Source organism: Castanea sativa, chromosome 4, assembly GCF_040712315.1.
Source record: "Castanea sativa cultivar Marrone di Chiusa Pesio chromosome 4, ASM4071231v1".
Taxonomy (NCBI): domain Eukaryota; kingdom Viridiplantae; phylum Streptophyta; class Magnoliopsida; order Fagales; family Fagaceae; genus Castanea; species Castanea sativa.
The window spans coordinates 40999709-41024764 of record NC_134016.1 but is presented as its reverse complement, the minus strand read 5'-3'; the positions used below and the strand labels follow the sequence as shown (position 1 = coordinate 41024764).

At 31.9% G+C, this 25056-nt stretch overlaps 1 protein-coding gene and 1 long non-coding RNA gene across 4 annotated transcripts; both read left to right on the top strand.

The window, feature by feature from the left end:
- The first annotated feature begins 5841 nt into the window (after window positions 1–5841).
- LOC142630972 (uncharacterized) lies at window positions 5842–8475 on the top strand. 3 transcript variants are annotated; one of them, XR_012843477.1, is made up of 4 exons: window positions 5842–6012; window positions 6317–6397; window positions 6525–7100; window positions 8154–8475. It is a non-coding gene; the product is annotated as an uncharacterized LOC142630972 (long non-coding RNA). The 3 variants fall into 3 exon arrangements; XR_012843475.1 differs by having other exon boundaries at window positions 5845–6012; window positions 6323–6397; XR_012843476.1 differs by having other exon boundaries at window positions 5851–6012; window positions 6323–6397; window positions 6525–7166.
- Window positions 8476–22289: 13814 nt separating this feature from the next.
- Window positions 22290–22901, top strand: LOC142632910 (uncharacterized). Its single transcript, XM_075807224.1, has one exon. The coding sequence runs from the start codon at window positions 22290–22292 to the stop codon at window positions 22899–22901; it is 612 nt and encodes a 203-aa protein (XP_075663339.1).
- The last annotated feature ends 2155 nt before the right edge of the window (window positions 22902–25056 follow it).

Here is a 25056-nt window from a genome sequence, read left to right as displayed (position 1 = left end):
CTAATGTAATAAACATATTAATTATTGTTGTTAATTGATTTTTTTGCAATTTTTTAATTTATAATTTTACAATTCCTTAAATATTTTATATTTTTATTTTCCTTTAGTGTGAATGTATTGACCCACCCACATAGCCTACAACTACTCACAAATTCAGTCAAATGGTAAAAGTGCAAAAGACAAACTCAATTATGACTACACATAAATTCATAGAAACTACAGTAACAGTGAATACACAATCAGACACGTATATGGCTCAAAGCTCAATTAAAAAAATACAAAACACTATAACCCATATACACCATATGGCAAGACATAAACATGTGAGTAAGAGGTGGAGCTTCGAAAAAGATACATGAACAGAGATAAAGACAAAGCAAAAACACACTCACTGAGAGAGAGAGAGAGAGAGAGAGAGAGAGAGAGAGAGAGAGAGAGAGAGAGAGAGAGAGAGAGAGAGGTGGTCATTAAGAACATAGAGTCGTGTTTTGCGTCTGGCGTTTGTATATCCATGAGACCCACTGCTACAGTAGCTTCCAATTCAACACAAGACTGAATTAAAACGCGTAGCGTTTTTTTCATTCAACGCACCGTTCTTTGTGTTCTTCACCGATTAAACCCAGAACGTGATGAACCCAGCAAACCCATTCTTAAACCCTGAACATGATGAACCCAACAAACCTATCAAAACAAAAGATCAAAACAGTGAAACCAAAACCATATGAATCAAACCCAGAACATGATGAACCCATCAAACCCATTTTTCGTGTTCTTCACTGATCAAACCCAGAACATGATGAACCCAGCAAGCCCATCAAAACAGAAGATCAAAACAGTGAAACCAAAACCATATGAATCAAACCCATGTGAAAAAAAAATAAAAAATCAAACCCGTCAAACCGGTCAAACCCAGCAAACGCAACCAATTAAATGAATCTACCAGCAAACACAAATCAAACCCATCACCAATCTCAACCTCACCCAGCACCACCGACTTTCCATATCAAACCCATCAAACCCACCGCTGATCAACCCATCCACCACCACCGAGGGACCTTTGTCGGCATCGGACTGGGTTGTTTTCCTCGTGGATTTACATTCTCAGCTCTTCGTCGGCGTCGAACTGATGTAGGTCTTCCTCTCTTCCTTTCTCTGGTGGGTGTGGAACTCTCTTCTCGAAGACACAAGTGTTAGCTAGGGTGGGTGAGGAGTTAATAGAAGAAGAAGAAAAAAAAGAAAAAAAAAAAAGAAAGTAAAAACACGTTTTCAGCTGAGCTATAGTACTTGGACCCAAAAATAATTAGCATGCGTTTTTCACTTATTTGCTACAATGTTTTTTGTTTTCAGCAAAATAAACGGTATCCAAATGGACCCGTAATATTTAGGGGAGAAAATTTCAGCTATGGCGTGACTTTTTGATCACTGAAGCAAAGAAGGTAGGACTGCTTAAGAGTGAGAACTTTAAAGGAGTTATAATACAAAAATGTTTATACAATATGAATTTACCAATGATTTAAAGACGACATTTAGCCCAACCACCATATATGGCATCAGTTATTGTTGCAATTTTTTAAGTGCATATTGTAATATTTAAAACAATTAATGACAAAGGACAAGGGAACATTATGTACAACCCTATGTGTACAAGAATGGTAATTAGGAATAAAGCAACTTTTACAGGTTCATATTTGCCAATGGCATAAGCCCACCAAGAACAACTTTTCACGTAGTCTTCTAAATGCGTGAAATATTCTTTTTTCTTGATTGAAATGAATGTCAAATGAAGAAAGCAGTGGGTAAAGTAATGTCTTTATCCGAAGAGTTTATTTAACCATCTTTTTCAAAAACAGATTGTGGGTCAAAATAGTCAAAAATCACTATTTACCGTAATATATATCAATCTACTACTGTTATGAAAATATGTAGGGATCTACTACTTTTTGGAAATACAAGTTTTTGAAACTCGAGTTCTTTGAAAAAATTGCCTTCAAAATTGCTGAAAATTTTTTGATAGAGCTCGAGTTTATAGAAATCAAGTACCATAAAAAAATTTCAAATTTTTTCCATAGAATTCGAGTACCCAAAAAGTGGTAGATCTTTACATATTTCCGAAACAGTAGTAAATTGATATATATTTTGATAAACAATGCAATTGTGACATTTTAGCCACAGATTGTGTATCTAAAGAATTCCAAATGTGTCTCACATCATTGACAATTACTAGTTGACAAACTGCTTAATCATTGCAAAGGTGGCAGTCTGGCAGATAATGAGATTTAGTGAAAACCAATGCCTATGTGACAGTGACCCCTTGGATTCCAGTACAGTGCACACACATTTGTCAAAGCTCATTTATGAGCCTATTCCAAAAGTCTTCAAAGCTAACTTTTTCATTTATTGAAAAATGACCAAAGACCTTAGAAAAATGACAATAGCATTATATCCTCAAACTTTTAAAGATATATATATATATATATATATATATATATATATATATTGTGTATCTAAAGAATTCCAAATGTGTCTCACATCATTGACAATTCCAAATGTGGGCAAGGTGTTTTGAAGGGGTGGGAAATGATAAGAATCTCAAATATGTCATATGTCTTGTAATCTCCTTATAGTTTTTGCAATCCCTTTAGTTAGTTAGTTAGTTGAAAATATGATGAGTTAGTTAGAATTTGAGCACATGTAACTTATTTAACACATAGCTTAATTCATAGAGTACATGTTGAATTTACTAGCCAATTATCTTAAACCATGTGGGCCAATGAGATTAGAGCTAGTCTCCTATAAATACATGATTGTAATTCAACATTAGATATCATTGAAGAATAAACCAAGTGCTTAGTGCATTAGTGTGTATCTCTCTCTTAATCTTTCTTTTTCTCTATGAAGGGTGACTACCTCAAATTAAATCAATTCTTTTACAATTTCTATTCGCCTTCATTAGAAACCACCAGGTTCCTAGCACATTGTGTGAAGGACCATAGGGAGAAGCAATTTTGGAGTCCCACATCACCTAGGGAAGCACATGGAAATGTGCTTATAAGGAGTGATCTATGTGTAGAGATATGGGGAAAAAAAAGGAAAAGGAAAATGGCAAAATCAATTATCATCAAGGTTTTAAAAACTGGACCAAATTGGCCAGTCCGACCGGTTGAACGTGGATCCTGCCGCCAATCCGATCCCAAAAAAATGCCTAAAACCAGGAATCGGAGGCAAATCTGATCCAATTTTTAAAACCATGATTATCATGTCTTAGTCAGCCTAGTACCATGATTATGGTCTATAATGTTTTAATGTTGTATTTGCTCTCACTCAAATTTCAGCAAGTTATATAGCTCTCACTCAATTTTCAGCTCGTCTAATATTTTAATGCTATATTTGCTCTCACTCAAATGTCAGACGCTCTAATATTTGAGTACTAGGTTGACTAAGACATGATAATCATGGTACTAGGCTGACTAAGACATGATACACATGGTACTCCATGTGTATCATGTCTTAGTCAGCCTAGTACCATGATTATCATGTCTTAGTCAACCTAGTACTCAAATATTAGAGCGTCTGACATTTGAGTGAGAGCAAATATAGCATTAAAATATTAGACGAGCTGAAAATTGAGTGAGAGCTATATAACTTGCTGAAATTTGAGTGAGAGCAAATACAACATTAAAACATTATAGACCATACAGTAAACACCAAATCACCAATTAAAATATTAGAGCTGCAACATTGTCAAAATAAAACCAAACCTAGCAAATATTAGAGCTGCCCCATCGTAAAAGAAAAACTTGAGTCTGAGTCTCTACCATAAGAAAATATTACTCAGCCTGTAGCATCAGCAAAAAACTTTACCCGCCTATCAATCATGATCACAATCCAAAGAATGGCTGGGAGCACAGAGTTGGAGTCGTAGACCATTGTTGATCCTGAGGTTGATCGTGAAAGGTTAGTCTACTGATTTCATATTCTTCTTCATCATATATATATATATATATATATATATATATATATATATATATATATATACACTATTTTCACTATTTATATATATATTTTTATTATCTTAATTATTATCTGTTAATTGTTGGATGCTGAATATGCTTAGAACAATGGTCTGGTTGCCTTGCTTTTTGAATTTTTTTTATTAATAAATGAAAAGATAATAAATCAACTTTTACTTTTTTGTGAATTAAAATAAATTTTTTGTTAAATTTAATAACACAAAATAATGTTGAGTTTTATTTTGATACTTCCTATTTAAAAGTTATTTAAAGAATATTAAAAAATAAGTGGGTTTCAATTTAGCTCAAACCCACCTATAGCAAACAGGGGCGGCTCTAGGATATTTGTCCAGGGGGATCAATAAGAAACTTGAGTAGAAGATAAATCATAAGTAAGAGATGAATCTTGCGGCCTACGGAATTTACTTATTACAAATTTCTTCTTAGTTCTAGCAAAAGAATAAAGAGTAAACTATAAGATCATTTGACATATTTTTTTCTAATGTAATAAACATATTAATTATTGTTGTTAATTGATTTTTTTGCAATTTTTTAATTTATAATTTTACAATTCTTTAAATATTTTATATTTTTATTTTCCTTTAGTGTGAATGTATTGACCCACCCACATAGCCTACAACTACTCACAAATTCAGTCAAATGGTAAAAGTGCAAAAGACAAACTCAATTATGACTACACATAAATTCATAGAAACTACAGTAACAGTGAATACACAATCAGACACGTATATGGCTCAAAGCTCAATTAAAAAAAATACAAAACACTATAACCCATATACACCATATGGCAAGACATAAACATGTGAGTAAGAGGTGGAGCTTCAAAGAAGATACATGAACAAAGATAAAGACAAAGCAAAAACACACTCTAAGAGAGAGAGAGAGAGAGAGAGAGAGAGAGAGAGAGGTGGTCATTAAGAACATAGATTGTCAAAACCAGATCTAGGCGGCATATCAAGTGGCAATTAAGTAGCAGCTCCATCAGGTCATGGGGCTAAGCAGTGGCAGATTTTGTGTGAAGCATCAGGAGCCTTTTTCCTTTGGGTTTGGAGAGTGAAGAAGGATAGTGGGAGTTTTTGAGGCTACGCAGTAGCAGCTACTAGGTTTTATTTGGCCTTATTTTTATGATTTTTCAAAATTTTATTTATGGGCTTTGTATTTCTAAAATTAAAGACCAATTTTTTTTTTTTTCAGAGTTTAAGCTGGGCTTTAAATAAAAAGAGTTAGGTTTGAAGGTGAGGGTGTGTAAATTTGTATTATCAAGGGTTCAAATTTTTTTTTAATAAAAATATTATTATTATTATAAAACCCCTTGACTACAACGTAGAGCCACCCTTGATAGCAAATTATCATGAAAAATTTAATAGTTTTATTTTTCGTATTAATTTAATTTTAAACTTTAATGTTATATATATATATATATATATATATATATATATTTATTTATTTCTAATTCTTAAATTACGTTACTAGGCTATGTTTCCTTAATTAGGTAGGAATTTAGGCCCTAATTGGTACGCGAGTTTAAATATATGTTTTCAGTTTTTAAATAATATTATACGTATTTTTACACACTTTTTCATTTACATGTATTTTCAAAAACACTGAAAACTGTTATTTAAACACACGTAACAAAATGTTTCCTTAATTTGGTAGGAATTTAACCAGTCTTTTCAATTAAAAAATATTTTTATCACATTTATTTTAATTTTTTTTAATTAGCGATTTCTTTTTCTTTTTTCATCTCTCAATTTTAGCAATCTAGAGCTGATGGAGCTATTACATCAATTCCTACTACTAGGAGAGCTCTGTTATTGTACTTGTCAACCGTTATATTTGCTATTTTGTAAAAATAATAGCTTCGGACAGAAAGCGTGTGAGCTTCGATGGCAAAATGGAAGTTTGTCGTTGCCGGTCTGTGTTAAGAAACGTGGATTTTAGAACCCAAAATCCAAACAACAGCATGCGTCGAGCCGCAGAGGTTAGGAATTTCAGAAATTAGTGCTCGAACGACGCCTCTTCTTTGCCTTCTCTCTCTCTCTCTCCTATAAAAAAAACTTAACTCGAGGTCCCTAACCACGACTATTCCTATGCCCTCTTATCCACCAGTTTCAAGGCCTCTCTTTCTTTGATTAAATATTGATTGTTACTTGGATCTATTTGTATTTAGTAGTGGATTATTAACGATCATTTAATATCTCTATTCTTAATTTTGCTTTTCAATTTTGATTGTTACTTTGATGGTTGGATCATTTTTTGATTTTTTGCCTTTTGTTTTCTACAAGTTTTAGCATTTTTGCTGCTGTGCTTTTAGCGATCCGTTTGAGGGTTTCAATTTGGGCAACTCTTGGTCACACATTGAACAGGTTTGACTTTATCTCTCTATTCCTTCATTTTTCTCTTTTCAAATTTGATTGTAAACCTCAGAAGAGAAACCAAAGAAGTTTTACTGGATTTTGAAGCTAATGGATTTTTTGTTTGTGTATGTGCCAGTGATGAAGCAATCGTTTTCTTTGAAGCATTTCACACGTTTCTTATCTTCCTCAATTCGATTCTGGGTGCCATAATTGGTATTCATTTTCAAGCCTTGAACATCTCGCCACTTGAAACACATCTTGGTATCATTGTACTTTTCATGATGGCTACAATTGTCTATATTATTGCCTATTTGGTGATAAAATTACAAACGCAAGATGCTACCTACCTTTTCATATTCAGGCTCGTTTGTATGGTTTCTGGAATTCTTTCTGTTGAGCTACTTGTCACATTAATCGTTTCACCCGTTTGGTTATTAGTGGTTAATTTATGTCCAATCTTGATCATTGGGGTACTGCGTCATTGGTACCAAGGAATTTATGAGGGTCTCTATGACACAGCTGATATGGTACTCAAGGCAGTACATATCTTGCATAACAAGATTTATGGATTACTTTATTGGATGTATGGGTGGCTCCTACAGATATCCCAATCGGGAGCTTCTAATGCAATTTCATCAAGGGAAGGAGACATTGAGATGCAGCTGGCATTAATTGCGGGTTAAGTGGCCTGATATTGTCAACTATCTACAAAGTAAGCAAAATTTCCACTTACGCAATTTTCCCTGTGGAAGTTTGAATTATTTTCACTTTGTTCAAGGTAAGGTTAATTTTATTAATTTCAACATATGTTTTTATACTTTACTAATGATCTCACATCCAACTGCTTAGATAATAAAATTTGCAATGCAATTTTAAAATTTTCAGCAACTAGATTAACGGTTAAAAGGTATAAGGAAAGCTAGATTTCCATTCTTTTTGAACCAGATAGAAGCCAGAACATTAGGACACCGCATCTGACCCAACCATGGCCGCCATAATAGAATACTACAAATAGGCAACACAGTTGCCCTAGCTTAGAACAAAAAACATGCATATATAGTCATGGTGCTACTTAAGTCCAATTGATTATGTCTGTCATGATCTGGGAATGGACCCTTATAATTGATGTTTACAAACTTTGTGGTTACTAAATAGGATCACGATGCTTGTGATGATTCCTTTCATGTGTAGTAGTCATAGCTGGTCTAAGAGCTAAAACTGATTGCAGTATCCTTTTTGTGTTGCATTCCCAAGAGTGGCTATTGCTTTATCTGTGTTTGCACATGAACAGTAGCCCTCGATTAGGTTCTTTTGGATCCTGCTCTATGTAGCGTCAAAATGACTTGCCACTACAGCACTTACCAATTCTGGATCCTTTCTCTGCTAACACCAGCATTGCATTGTGACTGTATATCCTCATCACATTTATCGTCGTGCTCCAGTATTTCTGATAAAATAACGTCTGAAATCTATCTAAATTATTGGCCTTCAAAACACCCATTTGAGAGGGCATTGTGTACATCTGCTATTTATCACTGTTTAAGAAACTGCATGTCTATTGCTTGAAGTTGACTCATAATATGTTCTACAGAGAATTGATATGCTACAAAAAAAGATTCCACTAAAATGATCCAATAAGGCTTGTTCCATGTCTTGTACCAAATTGATGCATTGCTTGTCTTAGTTATCTACCATTTTGAGCCTTAATATTCTGTTATTCGCTCTTCTTATGTTGACACATGCTTATGTTTATGCCATGTTCCAGGGACAGGTTGGATTAAGTGTTGCAGCTGCAGATAATGACTAGAAGAAGATGGTTGCTGAGAACAAAATGCCTCAATTAGGATTTCTGTTATTTGAATTATATTAGGATTGTTGTAATCAATAAGTAACCACTTGATGATACGACTTCCCTGTTATCTTGGGATAGGATTAGTTGATTAATAGGTTGTTGGAGTTATTCTTGTAATTTGAATTTCACAGTACACCGTAGTTTACTTCCAATGATACGAAAGTATCAAGAGATGGAAAGCATGTGTTTTGGAAAGATTTCCAAAATATATGAAATTGATTAGTTTTGAAACCTACGTACTGTGAGCACTTTGAGAAATGGTTTTAATACCCAGAGGCATGTCGTGAATAGAAGTATGATATTGTAGCTAGTCCCAATGCACCATTGGTAGTGCCAAATAGGGAGTTTGCCGGTCGGAGGTTGCAAAGAGGACGTCCTAATAGAAGTACTGGATTTGTATAAAATGTAACACATTGGTAGCCCCAAGTAGGGAGTTCGCCAGTCGGAGGTTACAAAGAGGACGTCCTAATAGAAGTATTGGATTTGTATAAAATGTAACATCTACTAACTGTATAAAAAGAGTGGATGCCTCTACAGTGAATTTTTGGCTTAGTCAATCACTGCCCAAAACTCACCGCCTCTATCTACACGCTACAGTATTTGTGCTACAGTTCTTTCGTTTATTCAATCCCACTATTAAAAGAGCCAACGAGAACTTCTGCTATAGTGCACGCATTTATTCAATCCCATTGTTACGCATTATTATACAGTTATACTTGCCTCTTTTTTTTTTTCTTTTTTCTTTTTACTTGCTTATATGATAATAATAAAATATTGAGACAATAAATTGCCACAATATTTTCACAATTGTTGAGGTGTAAATTTCTTATATATTAAAATAAAATAATAAAATATCATACTGAAAGCAACCACAAATAAAAATAAAGGTATTGTAAAAAAAAAAAAGTATTACATTTATAACATTTTCACAATATTTTCATAACAGATCTTACATGATAAATTGTTTTTCTAATATAAACTTACCAATCTACAGGGCTTTTGTTTATTCAATCCCACTGTTATAAAATTATACTTGCCTCCCCCTCCTTTTTTTTTTTTTTTTACTTGTTTATATGATAATAATACAATATTAACACAACAAATTGTCACAATATTTTCACAATTGTTGAGGCGTAAATTTCTTATATGTCAAAATAAAATAATAAAATATCATACTGGAACCAATCACAACTAAAAATAAAGGTATTGTATAAAAAAAGTATTATATCAGCAACATTTTCATAACAAATCTTATGTGGTAAATTTCTATATATAAAAAGTGTGAATGAGTAAAGGAAGAGAGTGTTTGGTTTATTCAAGTGGCATTGTTCTGCTGACCTTTCTTTTCTTTTTTCTTTTTTGTTGTTAATATAACCTGTTCAACTCTATTGAAACAACAAATTATCACAATATTTTCATAATTGTTAGAGGTGTTAAATCCTTTAGGTCAAAATAAAATAATAAAAATATCATACTTGGACCAATCACAACTAAAAATAAAGGTATTGTGTAGAAAAAGAAGTGTTACATCTACAATATTTTTCACAACAAATTATAGTTGTAAATTGTTATTGGCTTTACTTTAAATTTCTATATATAAAAAGTGTCAATGCCAAAGAAATAGTGAATTTGGGTTATTCAACTCTTTCCGCTTTCACTTGCTTTTTTTTTTTTTGGAGGGTAAAATAGCCTTTGGAACTCGCTTTTTATTTTTTATTCTTTTATATACATATGAGCTACTCTAAAAAAATAAAATAAGTGTCAATGCCAAAGAAACAGTGAATTTGGTTTATTCAACTCTTTCCGCTTTCACTTGATTTTTTTTTTTTTTTGGGCAGTAAAATGGCCTATGGAACTCGCTTTTTATTTTTTATTCTTTTATATACATATGAGCTACTCTAAAAAAATAAAATAAGTGTCAATGCCAAAGAAACAGTGAATTTGGTTTATTCAACTCTTTCCGCTTTCACTTGATTTTTTTTTTTTTTTTGGGCAGTAAAATAGCCTATGGAGCTAGCTTTTTATTTTTTATTCTTTTATATACATATGAGCTACTCTAAAAAAAATAAAATATTAAAACAACAAATTGCTACAATATTTTCACAATTGTTGAGGTGTTAATTCCTTATAGGTCAAAATAAAATAATAAAATATCATACTGGAACCAACCATAGCTAAAAATAAAGGTATCGTAAAAAAAAAGTATGATATCCATAATATTTTTCACAACACTTTCATAACAAAGCATATGATTTAAATTGTTATTTGTTCTAATTTAAACTTACCAATGAAATTACTTTTTTACTCACCAATAACAACCCGTAACAACATACTACTTATAATTTGTTGTAAAAATTTTGTAAACATAATATTAAGACAATTTATTGTCATCATAATATTTTTGCAACTACTAAAATATCAATTCTTTACTAATCAAAATAAAATATAACAAAATTATGGTATTACGAAAATGTTGTACCATTATGTTGTGTATCTAGAAAATTTTTTTTGGTTTAGTCAACTTTGTTTAGCCAAAATTCATTATTTCACGTACAATTTTCTTAAGTTGACTTTTTGTGTGTGTGTATATATATATTTAGGACAAACTTTAGCTACAAAATTGGTTGTAACTTTAAGCTACAACTTTATTCCAAAAAAAATTTATTGGAGGTGAATTTTGACAACTTCATCATTGGATTACATCTTATTCTTATATCCTCCATGCTTGCAAAATTTTAAGAAAATTAAAGATCAATAACTATGTCATCAATAAATTGTTTAAGTTGCAAGTTTTTGTAGTTTAAATTTATGCATAAAATATAAGCTTGTAGATCATATAGTATAAAACATCCGGTTGACAAAAAATTTGATATACGTATTAAGAACGTAAAGAATATGAATTCAATGGTTAGATTTTCAAAATATATAGTAATATTTATTTTATTGAGTAAGGTTGTAACCTAAGGTTACAACTCGCCTCCAATAAAAAGATATTTAGTGAGGTTGTAACCTAAACCTACAACTAATTTTATAGCTAAGCTTTATCCTTTTTTTATTGTATTTTTATCTTTATGTATAATTTTAAGTAAAAAGACATAGTTTTACACCAAAAAAAATTTAGGATAAAAACACCTTTCATCATTTATGTTTGTGATAGTTCACAGTTCCTTCTAAAACTTTAAAATAAAGCAATTGTCCCCTTAGTGTTTTGGAAAAGAGCAAATATGTTATATTGTTATTCTCTGAGTTAAACCCTAATGAAAGTTTGTGATTCTTAGAATATTACATTGTGTAATGTCTAAAATACTCCCAATAAATTTTAATATTCCAAAAATTTTCTTCACATAGTTTGAGTTTTAGATGGTAGTAATGATTAGAAAGTTGAAATGATTATATAAGGTATTTTATTTATTACCTAAAGAACATTGATTTTCTAGGTTTAAATCTTTTAAACTTATAATTTATCTAATGGAAAATTCAAGACACATGCCTTTTGTTATTATTATTATTTTTTTCTTGCCTAAAATGAGTGTTCATTAAAAACCAAGCTAGCTAAACATTGTACCTAGACTCATGAAGAATGATAAAGAAGAAAGTATGAATGAAAAAATTTTCATTGTGTAAGGTTGAAGGTATTTGATGAAAGAGTTCAATTGTAGCATATGACATCTTTTATTATGAAAATTTAAATATTGTGACAATGTCATAGCAAAACTCAGTTGCTTATTGTTGAAAGATGATAATATTCATTATCATTCTTAAAAGTTTTTAGTGAGTGGATATTATCATTAACAAATAAGTACTAAGAAACTATTAAAATAAAATAAATATTCATATGTTAAATAGTTATACTAACTTTGGGTGTAACATACATTTTTTTATGTATATAGTTTCATACTTCTTTAAATATAAATTTTATCTTAATTTTTTCACTCAAGAGGTAGCACGTGCCTTGCCACCCTAACTAGTTTTACTAAAATGGCTCATCCCCATGCCCTATCCTACTTATTGTATATTAAAAAAAAAAAGTCCTACTTATTTAGTTATTTTTTATAGGTTCTACTTATTGAGTTCTCTCACCGGCTCATTTATCTTCTCCTTTCAGATGATGAAGCAAATTGTGGATTGAACTAAAGTCAGTTGCAATTAAACACTTTATTATTTTGATTTTGGGTATTATAATTTTTTTAGATTGATGGTTAAATTTCATTTTATTTTATTATGGCTGGTCTCAAATTAAGTAGATTAATATATATTGGTTAGATAATTTGATAAATTATATAGACAGATAGACACGTCTAAGTTGAGCATATAGTGGCCTCACACTCTCTAGGCCCCTTATTGGGTTTGTGGTATGAAAAAAAAACTTAGATTATGTTTGGTAACAGTTTTTGTTTTCGATTTAAATATATATATATATATATATATATATATATATTTTTTTTTTTTTTGGGAATATAAAGAAAAATCAATTTTCTTGTATTTTTGAAATAAAAAACATGTTTGGTTAGTTGAAATTAAAATAATAGTTTTTTGAAGAAAAAAAATACTACAATTTATTGTTATTAGGATTTGAACTCTAATGCTAACTCATTAAATGAAACAGATTCAAAAAATCAAATGTGTTTTTTTTTTAAACTTTTAGAAACTAGAAGTTGAAAATAGCCTTTTACATGTTTTCAGTTTCCTTCACAAATTGAATTTTGAGAACAGTTTTTGTTTTCTATCCATTTTGAGTTGCCAAACAAGTTTTTTAGTTTCAAAAATAGAAAATTGTTTTTGAAAACAAAAAATAAGGAAAAAAAAAACAGTTACCAAACATACCCTTAGTGTGTATCTTCGGGAGATTATGTGAATAGGTGAAAATTTTAGATAAATTGAAAATTCAATATATAAATTACGGTATACAGAAAAATATAGAAATAGAAATGGGTACCGATAATTATAGATAAATGTCTTAAAGAAAAAGTGGTTGAGGTTGGGAGGATAGGGATGGAATGTTGTTAATGACACTTGTTTTAGGAGAAGAGACAATTGACATGGTCTCGAACACTCCTCAAACTAAAGTTATGAGAATCAATTACATAAATTTTGAGAGGACATGAATAATGAATGAATTGATTTAGGGGTACCAAACAGGGAAATGATTTTTATTGAATGAGGCCTGAATGGTTATAAATATAGTGGGAGTTTTGAAAGAGTTAATGGGGGCCAAGGATATGGAGTAAGAAATGAATTAAGAGATGCTATTATAGACTTTACAACAACATAGGATTTTACATTAATGAACACTTGGTTTAAGAAGAGGGATTCCCATATTTAATTTAATTGATAGTAGATAAATTTTAGGGTAATTATTGGATACTTCCAGAGTATCATAAATGTATACTCCCCTCTTTCACATAATTGTGAGTCTTACTAATTAAATTCATCGTAAGACTCGTAATTCATGTGAAAGGGGGAAGTATGCATTTATTGTACTTCTGAAGTATTCAATAATTTTCCTAAATTTCATCCTTATTTGAAAAGTTAATAGTAGATGTTTTAAAGGTTGTAAGATGATGTTAGGAGAGAACGTAACCACTCAATATAGGTTGGTGGTACTAGATATGTGCATTAGATAGTTAAATAAAAATAAAAATAAAATAAAATTAAAGGATAAAAAAGAGAGATATTAGAGAGTGATGGGGTTTGAAGGGGGAGAAACAAGTTATGTTCAAAGAAAAATTGATTAACCATCTCACACCCTTGGTGCAGTTGTTACTCCACAAGTATAAGTACTCGTAGGGTATGGGGGATATAAGTACAAAGAGCATCACACACATATATACTTAAATTAAGTTAGAATAGAATTTCTATCTTATTTATATATATAAGAAGATAAATTGATTAAAGAAGACAAGTGATGCCTAGGCGAAGATGATGATTAGATGTGGAATGAATTGACTAGTTGTATTAAAAGAGTAGTTAATATATTTATTTGGAGAATTTAAAGGATGTGGCAAAGCGCTTTTTACCAATAGTGGGGTGACATTATTCATTTATGAAGTTACAGTACAACTCAACCATAATTAAGTGTAAAAAATCCTAATAATTGGTCAAATGTGAGGATGGTTGTTTCCTTGAACACAAAGATCTCTTCGATTTGAATAATTGAGTCCCGGCACCCATAAAAAAAAAGGTGGAGTCTATGCAAGGTTACAAGCAAAGTTCTCCAGTCTCTTTAAGATCCAATGGTGAATCACAAATGCTTTAGATAGCAATGGAATTAACTTGTGCAGCATCCTTTACAATTCCTTTCTCACAAATAATAAAGTAGCTAAAAAAAAAAAAGAACTTGAAAATGTTTATCTTAGAAAACAAATGTGTATCTAGGCATTTTAGTTAGTTGGGTTTCTAGAAGCAAGAGTTTCCTCGTAAAGTCTCACATCTATCAAAATCAAAGAGACTGCAAAAATTAAATATTCTATTAATATTTTGTAATATAAAAGACTGTAGTATAATCGTTCAATATATAACTACATATTATAGGACCCCATAATCAGTTTAGGCCTAGGACCAATATCCAACTTTAATGTTCTTGCTAAGAGCATTGTAATTCAACTGGTTAACACCTCTTCATGTTTCCAATGAAGATATCCAGGTTTCAAATTCCCCTCTCCTTCAACTACCAAAAAAGAAAAAAAAAATCTATAATGTTCTTTGGAGATACAAAATTAGCAGTTACATGAGGTACTCAAAAACCATGACATACCTCTTTGAGAAACTCTCTTATGAAGTTTGAGAACCAATCAGATTGTCAAACCTTATATACCAACATATACTAATTGCCATGAACATCTAAACCTCTCTAGACTCATCTTTTTACAATAAACCTGATTAAGTATTGGAAGTTCAAAGAAAAAAGTGGCTTCAAATGATAAACAAAAGCTCTAATTTAATTATTCTAAAGTAAGGTTTCTTGATTATCACATTTTCTTGTCCAACAAAAGTGAATTATCTCATCATTATGCATTATAAGAGCATTGACTCACTAGATTATTTGATGATTAAAATTAATTGAAAATTTTATGTGAAGTTAAAATTAACACTTGTGTTGCTGTATGAGCAACGTAGTAGCAAACCAAGAATACATTTTGGTTATTGGCTATAACTAATGTTGGCCATAGCTTAAGAAAAAAAAAATGGTCCATTTCTAACTACTCCAATACATTTCGGCTCATTTGATCCATTTTGATTTCGGTCAATATCGGACAAAAAAAGCAACTTTTTACCTCCATAGACCCTCCAACCAATTGAATTGGTGGACGTGGAACATATTCAATTTTTTTTTGGTAAACAAAATTTAAAAAAAAAAAATATATATATATATATATATATATATATATATATAAATATTCAAAACTACCAAGGAAAATTTGCTTCAAGCCCACTACGTTAATTATACGATATCAACATATATTTTTGTACTTTACTAAAGATCTCACATTTGACTACTTAGATAATAAAATTTGCAATGCAAATTTTCACCGACTGAAAAGTGTAGGGGCTCACTCTCAACCCAAAAAAAAAGTGTAGGGGGCCTTTTGTTATGCTCTAAACATGTATGGGCCTAGCCTAAATAAGGTTTGGCCTTGTGGGGTGACTTGAGCCTGTTTCCTTTGCAGAGTGACTTATTCCACTGGGACTGATTTGTGCACAAACAACAAATCCAAAATTCAAGGAAAATATGATAACTACAACTTTGTATTAAAAAAAGATGCTAGGACCATAACTTTTGCATAACTTGCCCACGTGACAAGTTGTAAGTGGTAGAGTAAAATCGGTTGGTCCACAACTCCATCTCTCATGACTTGCCATGTGAGCAACTTGTAGCAAAAGTTGTGGTCCTAATATTATTCTTAAAAAAGAAGAAGAAGAAAGAACTTATGTGAACACTTCACAAATGAGCTAGGCCACAAGGTCATATTACAAAGAGAAACTAATTTTCATGAACATCTAGACCTCTCTAAACGCGTGATGTCAGTGAGATAGGTTTCATACGTTTGGCGCAGGAGATACTTTCTCCTAAACTCAACTTTTCATGACAATCCATATCAAGTATTAGAACTTCACAGTGGATAGCGGACTCAAATGCTTATAACAAGCAAAGGCTCTAATTTAGAAATTCTATAGTGGGATTTCTTCCTCCTTTTTCTTGTACAACAAAAAGTGAATTACCAATTCATTGACATTAGAAGAGCATCAACTCACTAGATTTTTTTATGATTAAAATTAATTGAAAAATGTAATTGAAGTTAAAAAATTACATTTGTGTTGCTATACAAATGATATAGCAACAAGATTGAAAAAAGGTTACAGAATTATATTCTTTCTTGAGGTAAAGAGACAAATTATTTAAAGAGAACTGCCACAACTCTTTATCTTGTTAAAAGTTCTGGCTATGAGCTCAGATCAAGCTCATTTTTTGAACATCACATATGGAATCAAATGAAGAACAAGCGCAATTATGGAGCAAATTCACATCATACAATCATTTGTGTCATTGCATACTTCATCCTACAATGAAAAAAAAAAAATCCCCAACATATATCAGCACCATATACCTAAAATATGGTAATTCATGCAAAGTAGTACTACCAACTTTTGTTCTTCTTTAGTAATTCCAAAATCTGTTCTAAAGACGGATGGCCTGATAAAAAAAAATTTATAAGTTTCCATCACATTATTTATAACTAATAATTATATTGAGCAGAGAAGAATTATATTTGTCATCAATGTGGTTAGTTTTCAAATGAGCTTCCTGTGATGTATGTTGTGGGCTAGAAGTTTGATTTTGAAAATGTGCATTAAGAGAAGTTCTAAAAAGCTCAAAGAGAACTAAATCCAAATGATAAGGTTTTCTGTTAATGGAAAATTTGTAAATAATTGCTTGTCACAACAATTGAAAGAGTCACTGATTTGGGGGTCATTGAAGCAAAGAAGACACAACAACTTGGAAGGAGTTATAACACAAAGTTGTTTATGCTATATGAATTTACTTGTAATTTGAAGACGAAATTTAGCCCAAAGATCATCTATGGTATCAGCTATTGTTGCATGCTGTTAAATGCATATTGTTATATTTAGTACAAATAATGACAAAAAAAGTACAAGGGAGCATTATCAAAAAGGACCAAAACCCTATGTGTCTACAGGATGGTAGCATTTTGATTGAACTACAAGTAAAAATAAGAACAAAGAAACTTATAGGTTCACAATAGGTAGCAAAATACACCCATCCAAGACCAACTTGTTCATATAGTCTTCTAAATGCCTACAAAAGTTATATTAATCATTCACACTTCTTATTATAGGTAGGGGAATTGGCTTACTGAGAATTGTGTGCGCATATGCTTCAACTATGTTATATTAATTATTCACACTTTTTATTATTTATTTTATGTGAAATCTCACTCACACACATGTATTAACATAGTATGCTCATCTATGGGAACCGGCTTGCATGTTTATGTTCATGAAAACCTTGTATTGCATCGTGAACTAGCAGCATTTGCAATACACCACCGTGAGCTCTCACTTGTTGGGAGAGAGAATATCTTGAAGAGACTCTAATTGAATATTTAATGTAACATATAGAAACACTTTTTTAAATATACATATACATATATATATATATAAATATATATATATATATATATATATATATATAGAGAGAGAGAGAGAGAGAGAGAGAGAGGTAAGAATAATTTTATTGAAAAGAGAATAATACTACACGTAAAAAAACAAACATAAAGAAGCCTAAAGAATTATAATGGGAAAATATATCTACATATGTAAGGACTCTATAAATATTGTATCATGGCTTAGATAACATATAGAAACACCACTTAACCCAAAAACCTAAACTTATGAGTTTAGGTTTAACTATATTATATTAGCCACTCATTATTTTTATTATTATTCAGTGTGGGATTTCACTCACGCGAGAGTATGCCCAACAAACACAATGACAAATACAAGATAGAGAAGTTATACTTCATGGAAATTTTGAAAGACATATAAAACACATAATGATAATTAGAGCAAGAATAGTTAATACTTAATATATAATTAAAGGAAAATGGGGCTTACTTCATCACCGATGACTACAGTTCCATCAAAGTGGATTGCATGAATCCTTCCTCCCATAACCTAAACAACAAACAAAACTTCTCACTATATGGTAATAAATCTGACAAAGATATGCTCTAAAATCTATATTATATGCATACCATTAAGTTAATATATTGCTCTATTATGTACAAAGTTATTATTTACTTTCCTATAGCCAAAACATAGAGCTACATGATTTTGTGCTGGATTTCTAAGGAAAAAAAATCCATAAAAGCCACCCAAAAAATAAATAAATAAAGCTATCTTATTAATTGAACATGACTAACAGGTAGTGTTACTATGACTTATATATATATATATATATATATATATATATATATATATATATATATATATATATATATGTATATGTATATACACACACTTTATTTTCTTCTTATCCTAGAGCTCCTACCATCCCCTCTTAAACCAGGAAATTATGTACACCAACCAACATGATACATATAAGCTAAAAAGAAATGCATAGATAGGTCCATGAAGGTAGACCTCAAAGGCTTAGGATCCCCTCCCACCACTAGTATTTTTTCCTCTTGTAATAAAAAAAAATTATATTTTGTTGAGAGCAAATATTACATTTCCTTTTTCTTGTTTATAGCTGTTGCAATTCAACATAAAACCATTTTAACTCAACAATTTAGTTTACAAACATGTCTCAAAATACTTTTAATTCATTTTTTACATTTAATATAAATCCTGTCACAATTCAATATCTAGAAAATCATGAAATTGGTAAATATTAAATACTAAATACAATGGCAGAAATGTTTTTAATTCAATTTTTAAAACTGAAATAAATCCTATCACATAGGATTGAAAATACATCAAAATATAAATTGTCACAATTCTTTTTGAAAGTTTCTAATTCAAAATACATCAATCTAAAATAAAACCTGTCAAACAAATTAGTATACAAAAAGAGGATAATAAGATTGGAAAATTTGAAATAAAGTCTATTACAATTCTTTTTGAAAGTTTCTAATTCAAAATACATTCATATGAAATAAAACTTGACACAATTCAAAATACAAGATGATGATTCTCTCCACCACAATTAAAACATTATATAAAAGAAGAAAATGTTAGCATTTAATCCATCATCTCCAAACAAAACTTGTTTGTAATTCACTCCTCTTGGAATTGTTGCTGCGTGACATTTAAGAATAGATTTTGTGAAAAAAGAGAATACCCAAATTGTAAAAACATATTAGAATAACAAAATTTCAAACAGGCGCTAAACAATTCCCATGAGAAATTTTCAAAATCCTTTTACTAGGCTATATTCAATCAAAAATAGAAAATTGGAAAGAAAAAAAATTGAAAATACTCATGATAACTCCCAAAATAAACATACAAAGGGAATATCATTGTTATTCAAATTATAAACAATAGTAGTTTCAAATAGAGTGCAAATAAGAGGACACCTTATTAAGGATTTTACAAGAAGTTGCAGCAACCATGATACCAGAAATAATTATGATACAAAATTATGTTAAAAAACATCAATTTTTAAAGAGTTAAGTTATATTGCTCCAATTTGTAGCCCCCATGGATTGGATCAAATAAGGTGTATAATTGCTACAACATAATTAATCCGATCAATTGTTCTATAAATGGATGAAATTTCAATCAACAAGGCCATAGAAAAATGACAATAACATCGTATCTTCAAACTGTAGAAAAAATATAGATGAAACATTTTACTTCGCTTTCATTTCCCTAATCTAGATTAAAACAAAATCAAAAAAATTCAACAATTTGATCAAGATCAAGCAATTGCTACTATTATTAATTAATAAATCATTGTGTGATCCTAGAGTCCCACATTGCTTGTGGAAGCTTAAAGAGATATACTTATAAGGAGTGATTTATATAACAATGTGTAAATATATTTTCTTAAAAATAAAGATTCAATCTACCATGTCTCAAGACCCTAGTGTATAAGAACAGCGTTGGACTTTGGTGTTGCACCGCACGACTTCGGTTCTTGAATAAGAACAAAAATTAGTGTCTCATTTTCTTCTTTAAGTCTATCTTTCATTTATTTGGTTGGTAAAAAAAAGTATATTTTTTATTTTTGTGAAATGCTATGTAAACAATATTTTCATAACAAATCTTATGTAGTAGGTTGTTGCGGTTGTTATTAGTGAAGTAGAAGAGTAATTTTAATCGTAAGTTCAAATTAGAACTAATAATAGCTAATCACCTATAATTTGTTGCGAAAATATGGTAAAAATATTATCTTTTACTTTTTGGGCCACGAAAAAATCGTACACTCCACATTTCCACCTCATATATTTTTGGATTTTTTTTTTAAATAACTATAAAAACCAAACAATTTTGTTAGTTAGCAACGTTTTCAAACTATTTAGGAAACTAACAATTCGAGTCTTTTAGACTCGATTTCGCTGTAGCAAATCGAGTCCCAGAGACTCGATTTCCATAAGGTGCATGGCTGAGGTGGATTGAAAAAATCCACGTGGGACTCGAATCTCTTCCTCCAAAAAAAACAAGAACACCCAAAGCAAAAAACCCAGAACAGCAGAAATCACCAATGCAGAAACCCAGAACAGCCAAAAACCAGAAAATGCAGCAACTAGAAACCAGAAAATGCAGTAACAGAAAATATTCCATCGGAGAACCAACCTAGAAAAAAAACATAAAATGAATCAAGAGACAAACCAAACCAGAAAACACAAAAAATGGACCTTTGGTGCCGAGATCAACAAACCCAAGCCGCTCTGGTGCCGACATCGTCAAACCCATGGCGCTTCGGTGGTGAGATCGTGAATTTTGGGTTTGGGTTTTTTCTCCGATTTCGAGATCGTGATTTTTGGGTTTGGGATTTTAAGAAAAGGGTTTGGATGTTTGAGGAAGGAGAAGAAGAAGAAGGAAGAATTGTCTGGAGAAGAACTGTCTTGGGACGACAGATGGAGAAAAAAAAAAAAGAATGAAGGAGGAAGATGGAGTATAGGAACTAGAGACTCGAGTTCCACGTAGATCTTTTATTCCACCTCAAGTTGCTAGCACACAGAAATCGAGTCTCTTAAACTCGATTTGCTACAGTGAATCGAGTCTGAAATACTCGAATTGTTAGTTTCCTAAATTGTTAGGAAAGGTTGCTAACTAAAGATATTATTTGTCTTTTATAGTTATTTAAAAAAAAAAACCTATATTTTTTCTTTTGTATTGTTCAACCAAACAGAGAAAGGACTTCCCTATATGTGTGTTTCTAAAATAAAAAATAAATAAATAAATAAAAAAAAAACAGAGAAAGGACTTGCCTTCCTTACTCTTCCCTTCCCCTTTCCAAACACAGTGTATTGCGTTGATGATTTCTCTCTCTCTTCAAAACCCCTTCAACGCTTCTCTCTCATCCTCTTCCTTCGTCTTTCTCAGAAACTCCAGCCAAATAATAATAATAATAATAATATTGATGTGTATGGCATCCTCATCGGTACAGAACCGTTGTGAGCTTCAATGGAAGTTTTGTTAAGATTTAAATGTTTTATTTTATAATATTTATTGGAAGTATCTTTAGATATTTAGTAGTTTGACCGAGTCTTTTGGATATTTGGTTAATTGATTTTAGCCAAATTTCATGGCTGAGAAAGTGTCTCACGTTGCTATCCTAAAGAAGTAGTTTGTTTCTATTTGTTTCCTAATTAATAGGAGTTGGTTTATAATGCATATCTTCATATGCTTTCAGTTCTGATGTAAAGCCTATATATAGACCTCCTTTCTTTATCAATAAAACAAGAGAGTTTTACCATTACACGTCTCTTTTATTTGTGTTTGTTTTTTTTCTTAACTCTGTATCAATGGTATCAGAGCCAGTGAGAAAAGCAAGAGAGAAAGAGTCCCTATACAGGATTGATGGCTTCAGATTCAAATTTTGTGCAGGCGGCAATCCCACGTTTTGATGGTCACTATGACCATTGGAGTATGCTAATGGAGAATTTTCTACGGTCCAAAGAGTATTGGCCGATTGTTGAATCTGGAATTCAAGCACCAGCACCAAATACAGTCTTGACAGATGCCCAGAAAACAGAGTTGGAAGGGAGAAAGCTCAAAGATTTGAAGGCAAAAAATTACCTTTTCCAGGCAATTGATCGTCCCATCTTGGAAACAATTCTTAGCAAAGAAACTTCCAAAGATATTTGGGATTCCATGCAGAAGAAATATGAAGGCTTTGCTAGAGTGAAGCGTGCACAGCTTCAAGCTTTGAGAAGAGATTTTGAGACTCTACAAATGAAGGATGGAGAATCTGTCACCAGCTACTGTGCCAGGACTATGGAGATTAGCAACAAAATGCGCTTTCATGGTGAGAAGATGGAAGATGTCACCATTGTTGAAAAGATATTGCGTTCTTTGACACCAAAGTTTGATTATGTCGTGTGTTCCATTGAAGAATCGAAAGACATAGATGCATTTTCTCTTGATGAACTGCAGAGCTCCTTGTTGGTCCATGAACAGAAGATGAACTGAAGTTCAACTTCAGAGGAGCAAGTTTAAAGGCTTCTACTTCTATTCATTTCTCAAACTCTAGAGGAAGGGGTAGAGGTAGAGGTAGAGGAAGGGGAGATCGAGGCAATAGAGATGGCAGCAGGCATTTCAAAGCCGATGATGGTCAATTTCAGGGCAAAGGCAGAGGACGAGATCAACATTTTGACAAATCCAAGGTAGAGTGCTTTAGATATCATAAATTTGGACACTACCGTTCTGAATGTTATACTAGGCTGCCTACAGACAAAGAAAAGGAACCGCAATCAAATTTTGTTGAAAAGAAGGAAGTGGAAACTTTGTTAATGGCTATTCAAGCTAATCAGGAACCTGAATCTGATGTTTGGTATGTGGATACGGGCTGCAGTAATCACATGTGTGGAAGTAAGTCTTCTATTTCTTATTTAAATGAATGCTATCATTCTACAGTAAGTTTTGGTGATGGTTCCACTGTGGAGGTGATGGGAAAGGGTGATATAGAGATAAGAACCAAGAATGGTTTTGTAGAAACAATCTCTAATGTTTTTTACGTTCCTGACTTGAAAAGCAATTTGTTAAGTGCTGGCCAATTGCAAGAAAAGGATTATGTAATCACTATTCAAAAGGGTGTTTGTGAGATTTATGATCCTACTAGAGGAGCCATTGCTGTTGTGCAAATGAGTTCAAACAGGTTGTTTCCATTGAAGATTACAAGTAAGCAATCTTATTTGGTGGCCGAAGTAAAAGATTCTTCTTGGTTGTGGCATTTTCGTTATGGCCACTTGAGTTTTGGTGGATTAAAGACCCTCAAACAGAAAAATATGGTGACAGGTCTTCCTCAGATTAGTATTCCTTCCAAAGTTTGTGAAGAATGTGTTGTTGGCAAACAATATCGTTCCCAATTTCCCCAAGGGAAGTCATGGCGAGCAAAAGATGCTTTGGAGCTAATTCATTCTGATATATGTGGCCCGATAACACCATGTTCTAATGGAGGTAAAAGATACTTAATTACTTTCATTGATGATTATACTCGAAAAACTTGGGTTTATTTTTTACAGGAAAAATCAGAAGCTTTTTGTGCATTTAAAAGCTTCAAGGCTCATGTGGAAAATGAAATAGGAAACACCATTAAGACTCTCCGAACAGATCGTGGTGGAGAATATTGCTCAAATGAATTTGAAGTTTTTTGTGAAGATCTTGGCATTCGAAGAGAGCTGACAGCTGCTTATACACCACAACAAAATGGTGTATCAGAGAGGAAAAACAGAACCATCCTTAATATGGTGAGAAGCTTGTTGACAAGAGGGAGAATTCCAAAATCTTTTTGGCCTGAAGCAGTAAATTGGAGTATTCACATCTTGAACAGAAGTCCTACATTTGCTGTTCAAAATATGACACCAGAGGAGGCTTGGAGTGGAAGGAAACCAGCTGTAGATCATTTTAAAATTTTTGGCTGCATCGCTTATGCACATATCCCGGATGAGAAGAGGAAGAAACTTGGTGATAAAGGGGAAAAGTGTGTCTTTCTTGGCGTTAGTGAAGTATCCAAGGCGTATAAATTGTTTAATCCACTAACCAAGAAGATTGTGACCAGTCGAGACATTGTCTTTGATGAGGAAAACACTTGGGATTGGAATAGGCAGCAGCCTACTCAAGTTCTTTTTGACAATGATTCTGAAAGTGAGCCAACATCAACAGTCTTTATGCCTGAAAATTCATTAGAAGCAACTCCAACAACTGCTGAAATTTTGCCAACGGTAGCAGAAGCTACTGATACAGTAGCTCAATCTCATCGTTAGATTCGAAAAAGGCCCGCATGGATGTATGATTATGAGGTGACTGGAATTAATCAATCTGAAGACCCACTCACTCATTTTGCTTTATTTTCAGATTGTGATCCTATCAGTTTTGAAGTGGCCGTCAAAGAACCAAAAGGGAGAAAGGCTATAGATGTTGAAATTACAGCCATTGAAAGAAATGATACATGGGAGCTGTGTGATCTTCCAAAAGGGTAGAAGACAATTGGCGTAAAGTGGGTTTACAAGACAAAACTGAAGGAGAATGGTGAGGTTGACAAGCACAAGGCACGTTTGGTAGCTAAGGGCTACAAGCAGGAGTTTGGTGTTGATTATAAAGAAGTTTTTGCTTCGGTTGCAAGGCA

Coding starts and splice junctions, on each gene's coding strand:
- LOC142632910 (XM_075807224.1), top strand. CDS start 22,290: ATGGCTTCAGATTCAAATTTTGTGCAGGCGGCAATCCCACGTTTTGAT.